This window comes from Alosa alosa, chromosome 14 (assembly GCF_017589495.1).
Source record: "Alosa alosa isolate M-15738 ecotype Scorff River chromosome 14, AALO_Geno_1.1, whole genome shotgun sequence".
NCBI classification, from domain to species: Eukaryota; Metazoa; Chordata; class Actinopteri; order Clupeiformes; family Clupeidae; genus Alosa; species Alosa alosa.
In genome coordinates this window covers 5,592,835-5,602,825 of record NC_063202.1, presented here as the reverse complement: position 1 = coordinate 5,602,825, position 9,991 = coordinate 5,592,835, and the positions used below count along the sequence as shown (strand labels likewise).

General features: G+C 44.8%; 1 protein-coding gene across 1 annotated transcript in view; it reads left to right on the top strand.

Moving 5' to 3' along the window:
- LOC125307204 (ankyrin repeat and BTB/POZ domain-containing protein 2-like) overlaps positions 1-9,670 on the top strand; it is a 24,760-nt gene extending 15,090 nt beyond the window's left edge. The window contains exons 3-17 of the mRNA XM_048263051.1: positions 1,660-1,867; positions 3,413-3,565; positions 3,804-3,969; positions 4,359-4,448; positions 4,728-4,829; positions 5,113-5,209; positions 5,749-5,884; positions 6,102-6,334; positions 6,978-7,156; positions 7,517-7,622; positions 8,258-8,360; positions 8,540-8,630; positions 8,879-8,947; positions 9,073-9,186; positions 9,412-9,670. Coding sequence (XP_048119008.1) covers positions 1,660-1,867; positions 3,413-3,565; positions 3,804-3,969; positions 4,359-4,448; positions 4,728-4,829; positions 5,113-5,209; positions 5,749-5,884; positions 6,102-6,334; positions 6,978-7,156; positions 7,517-7,622; positions 8,258-8,360; positions 8,540-8,630; positions 8,879-8,947; positions 9,073-9,186; positions 9,412-9,624 — 2,060 coding nt within the window. The 3' untranslated portion in view covers positions 9,625-9,670. The remainder of the gene's footprint in view (positions 1-1,659; positions 1,868-3,412; positions 3,566-3,803; positions 3,970-4,358; positions 4,449-4,727; positions 4,830-5,112; positions 5,210-5,748; positions 5,885-6,101; positions 6,335-6,977; positions 7,157-7,516; positions 7,623-8,257; positions 8,361-8,539; positions 8,631-8,878; positions 8,948-9,072; positions 9,187-9,411) is intronic.
- The last annotated feature ends 321 nt before the right edge of the window (positions 9,671-9,991 follow it).

The window sequence follows — 9,991 nt, the reverse complement described above, 5'->3', positions numbered from 1 at the left end:
TGTTATGTATGAATCATCGGTGTGTTCTGGCTACTGGGCGGTTTGTTTATGTTGTGCTGCCTGCCTCAGGTTGAGCCTCTCTCTCTGCCCAACCCACACCAGAGAGGGTGGGGTGGGGGTGGTGGGGGGTGGTGGGTGAACACTTCCCTGGTTGTGTGCCCGGCACAACAGCATCTTATGTGGGACCCAAAAGGGAAAATTCAGGCCCTGTCCACCGTGTGAGACCTGGCTTTGTGCAGCCCAGGCCTCACACTGGGAGCTGCCCCTCTGGAACAAACAGGCTCTTTAAGCCCCAAACACAAAGGCAAACCTTGTCATTTGTTTGAGGTGTTTAAACAGAGAAAGAAGGAATATTTTTTCCCGAAAGGTTCATGGATGAAGTGATTGTAATTTTCTTAAAATGCAGGCACACCCTAAATTGCATGTTTTATTTAAAATCATGTCATTTCTGTGAGATAAACTGTTTTTGTTAAAGACCCATGTTTAGGAATGGTAGAAAACACAGAAGATTTGTCCGAAGGTTTTTCCTCTCAACAGTAGTGCCTTTTAGAGATTTCTCTTTTCGTTTTCTCCTTTTTTCCCCTCTCCATCCTCTGCTTTCTTTCTCTCCATTAATGGGATTTTCATGTGGTGATCATGGACTCCAGGATAAGCTCCTGGCTGTTGGTAATGACCATCACAGACACACAAGTCTTCCTCTCTGTTCTCTTATTCTGTTTACAGTACTTCTCTCATCCGGATCGTCTCTATCTCTCTATCTCTCTAATTCTCTCTACATACCTCCATACTAAAGATCCAGCTGCTCTCCAACCTACCTCCATTATTCCCTCTCCTCCTCTAATGACAGTGACAGTTTCTCTCCTTCCATCTCTCTCTCTCTTTCTCTCTCTCTCCTGACTTTTCTTTCTTTCTTTCTTTTATCTTTTTTTCTGATCTTTCTTCCTTTTTTTCTTTCTTTCCTTCTTCTTTCATTCTCTCTCTCTCTTTCTGAGGATTCTCTCTTTTTTACTTCCTCTCCTGCCTTTTGTCCACCTAGCCCTCTTCACTCTGTCCGTTTATGCCTGTGCTCTGTCTTCCTCCTCTCCTCCTCCTCTTCTCCTCGCTCTTCAGAGCCAGGCCTCCCTCCCTCTCTCCCTCTCTCGGGCACAGGTACTGATAGATCTTCCTGACGTGGGATTTCTGGTGCTGCTCTTCCTTCCTTTCTTCCTGAGCTCCATCAGAGCACTGATCCCCGGCCCAGATCTAATACACAGACACTGCTTATATTTATATCACTCAACAATAGCTCTTAATAGGTTGACAAGGAAAGACATTCATGGAAATCTAAGTAGAAATAGCTTTTACAGTGAGAAAAGGACAAGTTATATCAAGGGAAACTGGGAGCAAAAATTGAGACTATTGTGTTTTATGGTGCTGAAGCCAGAACATTCTTGGCACATTTTATTTTTGGTACATATTATTTGAAATGTAATGGAATAGAACTAAGCATTCTTTTTTGAATATGATACTTTCTGTCTAGTCTACTGTAACTTTGTGTTCATTGTTCTCTCTCTCTCTCTCTCTCTCTCTCTCTCTCTCTCTCTCTTTCTGTGTGTGTGTGTGTGTGTGTGTGTGTGTGTGTGTGTGTGTGTGTGTGTGTGTCCACATCCAAACAACCAGGTGATCTGGTGTCCAGAGCTATGCACCACATGCAGGGTCAGAGCTCTGCAGGCCCAGGTCTCAGCCCTCTCCAAACTGGCCACAGGCAGCTAATCTCCTGGTCACCTGATGCGCTACACACACTCTATTACTTCCTGCGCAGCCTACAGATGGAATCTCTGGAAAACCCCAACCTGGAGCCACCCAGAATGGCCCTCAATCGAGAAAGGTATGACAATTTACATATTATAAAAGTCCACGCTAAATAGCAGAAATATCACAAATACTACCAGTATAGCTACCAGGGACTCACCAACAGCTGCATAAACAAAGCACAAGACACAGTACACTGAGGCAACATATACTGTATTTTACATCAATAAGTGCTATGACTAAGGATATATGGCAGATAGTGCCAGTTTAAACCAATCCATATGGTCCAGTTTGTATTTGTTTGATTCATGTCATGGTTTGTTCTCAGTAGCACAGCAGGCAGTTAAAATGTTAGTCTTTCTGTGTTTGTGTATGCTTTTGTGGTTGTGTGAGCATGTTAGTGTGTGTGTGTGTGTGTGTGTGTGTGTGTGTGTGTGTGTGTGTGTGTGTTTGGATTTTATGTGTGTGGTTGGGTTTTGTGGTAATTACGGTCTGGTAGTGATTATAACCTTATGCTTCACTTCAGCTGGGTTGTTGTTCGGTGCCACTGTTAACCTTCCCTGACCTGTGAATGTGAGTGTGTGTGTGTGTATGTGTGTGTATGTGTGTTTTGTCCTCTTCGTCGGAGTAACAATATGCTCCTCTGTAGCCCTGAGTGCAGGGAGTGGGCATGTTCTGGATGAAGCATGGCTCCTTGTTTTAGACAGATAGAGAACATTGTGATTTGCCACCAGTAAGGTCAAAGATCACTCAAACAGAAGGCCCCTAAGGGATTTCCACCACCCCCAACCTCAAACTCACAAAATACTTTTTTTCTCTGAAGATTATAATCCAGACATATTTATTGAACATGGTTTCCAGTAGAGGGTCACGGATTTTGATTCAGAATAAAGTATAAACAGTATATGTCTATTTTGAATAAATACATATTTTGAATAAAATACATTAGTGTAAGCCCTCTCTCTTGAGTCATATCACTTGTTTCACAATGGGACAGTTAGACACATTAGACAACTTAAAGATTTCACATTTTTACGATACAATACGATACGATACAACTTGATTTGTCAGTTTGTGCTGAAATTCTTTTTGCATCCCTGGGCAGCTCATTTAAGTATAGGAGGACAGCATACAAAGGACAGAGACAATACATACATGTGAGACATATAGTAGCATCAATAGACAGGCATTTAGACATACATGTAGGACATAAAGCATCAACAGACAAACATGAAACTTAGCCACACATGACAGTATCAACAGACGAACATGAAACTTAGCCACACATGACAGTATCAACAGACAAACATGAGACATAGCCACAAAAGATATATCAAGCATGACAGAAGACAAAGCATACAACTATTACAAAGAGGCTATATCAATACATCCAAACTTTCAACACTTGGAGACATTGCATCCATGGATAAATATTGCACTAGATCTTAATGTTGCTGGTTTGATTGATGTATAAAAGAGTATATTTAGAATTACTAGGGGAGCAGCTTTGAAAGTAGTTCTCTGGCCGTCTCGGTCAGGATTTAATGGTTAAAGTTTGTTTAGTGTAATTGTTGATGTGTGTTTGTGTGTGTGTGTGTGTGTGTGTGTGTGTGTGTGTTAGGCCCTTTGTACTGCTGCCTCCGCTGGGGGAATGGATGCGCGTGTCCCTGGCTCACGCAGAGCACCGGAGGAGTCTGCTGCTAGACAACGACGACGTGAGACAGGCCGCCAGGCTACTGCTGCCCGGGCTCGACTGTGAACCCAGACAGCTGAGGTACACACACAGATGCACACACTCCCTCTTCCATGCACAAACACTTTCTCATATAGAGCCACAACTAAAACATACTCCAATCACATATGCTCACACACACACACACTGACACACACAGACAGACAGACACACACACAGTCTCACAGTCTTACACACACACACACAGTCTCAAAGTCCAAGGAACAATATTCACCCATTTGTCTGTGTGTGTGTGTGTGTGTGTGTGTTGTTTACCCAGGCCAGAGTGTTGTTTCAGCTCCTTTAAGCGTCTGGACTCCAGAGCGGCCACGAACAAGTTCAACCTGGACCTGGGCTTCAGGATGCTCAACTGTGGACGCAGCGATTTGATTGGACAGGCCATACAGCTGCTGGGACCAGAGGGCGTGAATACTAAAGATGACCAGGTGCAGACAAATACACACACACACACACACACACTCACCCACTCACTCTCTCACAGCCAGGCGGGTGTGTTTTGCAGCCCTCTGCTGAAAATGAGAAGGCTTCCAGGTCTGCGCTGAGAAGCAGGAGAGGAAATGGGCTAAACATGTTGCAAACCTTGAACTAGAAATGTTGTGTTAGATAAGACAAACAAGGGGATTGAGATGTAGGAAATTTGGAGGTAGATAAAAGACAGGTTAAAGAAGTGAATTTATCATGTGGGACAGCAATAAGCACATTGTTTTAGTGAGGTCAGACTTGTCAAGTGTACATTTAGGAACCTAACACTGTATCCCTCTCTCTCTCTCTCTCTCTCCTTTCCTCTGTCTCTTTGTCTCTTTCTCTCTCTCAGGGGATGACTCCTCTGATGTATGCAAGTGTGGCTGGGGACGAGGCTCTTGTGCAGATGCTGGTTGATGCAGGGGCCAGCCTTGAGGTGACGGTAAGGACACCTCTCTCTCTCTCTCTCTCTCCCCTCTCCCTCTCCCTCTCCCTCTCTCTCCCTCTCTCTCTCTCCCTCTCTCTCTCTCTCTCTCTCTCTCAGCTACAGTCATCTGATTCCATACACACGCTGTGAAACAGCAAACACCCTCCCAAGAGGTCAGGGCAAATTCAGACTGATGGTGTCCCTTCCGTCTCTCTCTTCGTTTCTCACTCCTCTCTCTCTCTCTCTCTCTCTCTCTCTCTCTTTTGGGTTCCCTAATCTGTCTGTACCTCACAGGTTCCGGCCTGCTCGTCCACTCATCCTTCTGTCCATCCGGACACACGGGATTGGGTGGCTCTGACGTTCGCTGTTCTGCACGGGCATTTGTCTGTGGTTCAGGTGAGACCATAGCACATCAACCCTTAGCCGTACATGGTGTTATGTAAGCATGACAATATAGCTGTGAAATAGAGAAGTAAATCAGGCTAGACAGGCAATGTTCACCTAACTACATGCTGACTTGCTTTCAGCAGAGTACTAATTAGTTTTGACTGAAACAACTGTTTTTATGTGATGTATAATGTGACTGTGTTTCTGTGTGTGTGTGTGTGTGTGTGTGTGTGTGTGTGTGTGTGTGTGTGTGTGTGTGTGTGTGTGTGTGTGTGTGTGTGTGTGTGTGTAGTTACTCTTGGATGTGGGAGCAGATGTAGAGGGTGCTGCCAGCAAGGGTGGGCATCAGGGCTGGGCACCCACTCCCTTACAGCTGGCATCTGCTGCAGGTACAGTAGACAGTAGGCACTGGACAACACAACAGTCCCATTCAAGTCCTAACCTCTCTCCATCTCTCTCTCCATCTCTCTCTCTCTCTGTCTCCATTTTTTTCTCCATCTCTCTCTCTGTCTCCATCTCTCCCTCTCTCCATCTCTGTCTCCATCTCTCTCTCTCTCTCTCTCTCTCTGTCTCCATCTCTCTCTCTCTCTCTCTCTCTCTGTCTCCATCTCTCCCTCTCTCTGTCTCCATCTCTCCCTCTCTCCATCTCTCTCTATCTCTCTCTCTCTGTCTCCATCTTTCCCTCTCTTCATCTCTCTCTCTCTCTGTGTCTCCATCTCTCTCTATCTCTCACTCTCTCTGTCTCCATCTCTCTCTCTCTCTCCATCTCTCTCTCTCTCTGTCTCTCTCTCTCTTGCTCACTCTCACTCAAAAGGAACCTCTTTTACTTCAGATGAAACATAGAGTATGTATTCTGTTGTAAATCTGTTCAATGCACTTTCAGTGTGGTTGTTATATTCAGTGTGCGTATGTGTTTTTATGTATGCAGGTAATTATGAGATGGTGAGTCTGCTCTTGGATCGAGGGGCGGATCCTCTGCTACAGATGCATTGTGGGGCTGCTCTGACATCATCGCTGTATGAGGACATGAACTGCTTCAGTCATGCTGCTGCTCACGGACACAGGTACTGTGTGTGTGCATTTGTTTATATGTGTGTCTGAGTGTGTGTGTGTGTGTGTGTGTGTGTGAGTGTGTACTTTGTGTGTATGTGTTTTGTTTATGCGTGTCTGTGTGTGTGTGTGTGTGTGTGTTTTGTTTATGTGTGTGTGTATTTTGTGTGTGTCTGGGTATTTTGTTTACATGTATGTAACACACCCCATCCATCCCTCCCTCTGCTGCAGGAATGTGCTGCGTAAGCTACTGTCCCACCCGGAGGGCCGGCAGGATGAGGTGCTCTCCCTGGAGGAGATCCTGGCTGAGGGCCTGCAGGACTCCAGACCGCAAACAGGCAGATCCAGCCAGCAGGGGGCCCCGCCGAGACTATGCAAGGCCCGGATGAGAGCCCTGCAGCAGGCCTGCCTGCACAGCGCAGAACATGGCTACCTAGACGTTACGATGGAGCTCCGTACACTGGGTATGTGTGCCCTCATGGATTGCATTGTGATATGCATGCACAATTAAAGGGGCGGCGTGTAGAATTTTGTTAGCTTCGAGTTGTCTTGAACGCACCATTACATTTGTGATGGCATTCCATTGACTTGCATTGTATTTAATACAGCACCACACATGGAACAAAGTAGTATTCCAAGAGGGGCTGTCTGTCAGACAGTGGATATCTGGCCAGCACAGAGCATAGGCTTTTCTAAACATTATGTCCAAGACTGTGATTTCTTCACATTCATTTGGTATTTCATTTGGTCAATTTTGAATGTCGTAAACAAAAAAAAACAGCCTTTAATTAGTGCTTCAGATGACGGAAAATGCAAATATTAATGTGCACATGCTTTTCCTGGATTTAGATAGATAGATAGATAGATAGATAGATAGATAGATAGATAGATAGATAGATAGATACTTTATTGATCCCCAGGGGAAATTCAAGGTCTCAGCAGCATACATACAACACAAACACATTCTTTAACAGCAGAAAGAGTAATTAAAGTATATAATATAAAAACACAACTAAGCAGTAAGGACAGAATTCATCTCTCCTCTCCCTTTGGCCAAAGATCCTTGATTACTAGCTCCGCTTTAACCCTCTCTGCTTTGGCTCCCAGGTGTGCCTTGGCGGCTCCACGTGTGGCTGCAGTCCCTCCAGAGCGCCCAGCGGCAGTCCAGGAGCGACGTGCTCCTGTCCCTCCTGTCAGACTTCACCTCCATCGGCCGTGAGGAGTATTCCCAGGCCCTGGTCTCTGACGGTCTACCACTCATGTTCAACATCTTCAGAACTACCCAGGTACCATTTCATAAGATATACTGCACTAGTCTAGTCGAACCCTTTATCATGAATTTGTATGTTTTTTATTATTAGATTGCTAAGGTTTTTATTATTTTTTGCAATGACCTGTGGACATAATAATTACAATAATAGAAGCTGAAATTTAGCCAGATACCACCGATAACACTTCACCTATCTTTTATCAAACAATCATAAGTTGATGATTTGCTATACTGTACTACCATACCATGCCAAGCATATCTTAAACAATTCATTCATATTCACAAGTGCAGTATAAGTGCACTTAAGTATGTGATTCACTATTATAATGGTATGGACAGGGATTTTTAAAATAGACCCATCCTCTCCCCACTACAGAATGATGAGCTCATGAGACAGCTGGCGGCCATCTTTAGTCACTGTTTTGGCTCTGCTCCTCCTCCTCCTGTTCCAGCGGCACGGGACACACCCTCCGCACAGCTGGGTAATAACACTACATACATTACACACACACACACACACGCACGCGCACACACACACACACTTCATTTACAATATGTCGAAACCACAAGGTTCTCTACATCAGTGGTTTTCAAAGTGGGGGCCGGGGCTCCCTGGGGGTCCGCGAGGGGGTGCCAGCATGATAATAACTGGGAGTAATAGTAAAGTGATAGCTCTCTAGCAGAAAGCAGCAAATGCATTTTTACACACTGCTCCATCGCGAAGTGCTTGTGGCTAAAATAATTATTAGGATTAGCTTAATGTATTTTTACATTTGCTGTAGTATTGTCGATGGGTTTAATAACACATCAAGGGGGTCCTTGGCCAGAACCTAGTGGTATTTGGGGGGCCTTGTCGTGGAAAAGTTTGGGAACCCCTGCTCTACATGACGCAGGGAATTTTTGTTTTATATGAAAGGCTGGTATATACACCTACATGAAGTGCAGAGTCAATTTAAGTGGGAGTTTTAAATGAACATTGTCTTTACGATCATCATTATTATTATGTGAATGTGCTCATGGTCTTTACGATCATCATTATTATTATGTGAATGTGCTCATGTTTCTCTTTTGTGTTGCTGATGTTGAACTGTGGATTGTCCTCCTGTGTTTTATTTAGATGCCCACTTCCTGAATAACCGGGAGATGTCTGACGTGACATTCGTAGTTGAGGGACGGATGTTCTACGCCCACCGGGTTCTGCTCATGTCTGTTTCAGACAGGTAAGAAACACATGGGTGTATCCTCAAACACATACATACACACACACATACACACAGAAAGAGAGAGAGAGAGAGAGAGAGAGAGAGAGAGAGAGGGAGAGAAAGAGAGAGAGAAACACACATTGGTATTTTTCTGTATTTTGTTTCATTTTCTGACCCTGTCCCTCTCTCCTGGTCAGGTTCAGGGCCTTGCTTGAGCCGACGCCCTCTAGTGGACTGCGAGAGCATAAACCCATCCCTATTACCAATGTCACTTACACCACCTTCCAGGTAACACAGCCTGAATGGCCAATTTCACACCCATTGCAATAGTTTCCACACTGGTAACAAGAACTTTAGTATGGAATTAAATGTGATCTGTGAGTCGGTATAACTTTCAGTTAGCTTTCATTAATTTCTTAGTCTCCTGTAATAATTGTGGTGATAATTTGGGAAACTAGGTTTTGTTCATTAGCATAATGAAGACTGACCTGCTCCTTGTCTGTCACTCACCTCTCTCTTTGTCTTTGTCTGTGCAGAGAATGATGAGTTATTTGTACTGTGGTGGCAGTGAGTGTCTCAGAGCTCCTCTATCAGACCTACTGGAGGTAAGCCATGATCCACGGTCTGCACATTTAGCTGCGAAATTGCAAAGGATTGCTGTTAAAGTCTGACTAGGTGTTCCTTTAAGATTTTGAGACTGACTGTCTTTTGTTTATGCCTCTTTATATAGCTCCTGGCAGTGGCCAATGCTTTCCAGGTGGGGGCGCTGAAGAGGCAGTGTGAGATGCTGTGCTCGGACAGAATTCAGCTGGACAATGCTGTACGCCTCTACCTCAAAGCTAAGGTGAGAACACAGCATGCAGCATACACCCTTGGGAACACACAACTAAGTGTTCAAATGTGTACATAGTTTTACATTTAGTGTTTTTTTTTTCAATTATGTGGGGAATTATCCATCTGTTATTGGTGAGGTTTATTAATCATTATCGTAAATAATAATTATTAATACATCAGAGTAAAATGTGTCTCAGAATCTTATCAAATGACCCTCTCTCTTTCTGTTCATCAGACATTTGGAGCAACAGAGCTGGCTGTGTTCTGTGAAGGCTACTTCCTCCAGAGGATGCCGGACCTCCTCGAGATGGAGGACTTTCAGAGCCTCCTTCGCCCCTCCTCAGGGTCACCTGCAGTGAGGTCACAGCTGGACCTCCTGCCCCTGGAGGGCCTGCAGACCACGCTGAGCCGCCGCCTACTCTCCCTCTGTGTGCCTGTCCAGGGCTGAGCTGGACAAGGGACACGGACCTCATCTCATCAGTGGAACCAATGAGACTGGGAGAAATCATCTCCAAAATAATCTAATGGATAAAGTGAGCCTGTGAAGGACAGCTATCCTTTTCCTTGTCCACGCTTAACTCCAGGCTCACTACGAATCCAGTAAACAATGTGATCATTCATCAGCTCACAGACAGTTGAGAACCTAGACTGGATGCATGCTAATAGTGCCCTCTAGTGGCCAGATATTTTCCACACAAAGGCAGGTGCTATGATGCAGGTCTGCCTCTTGATGTGTCCACATCTGAAGCACACATGCAGTGTGTCTCACTCAGGAGTGGGTATGAGAACTTCACAAAGCCAGTAATGGGAGAAAA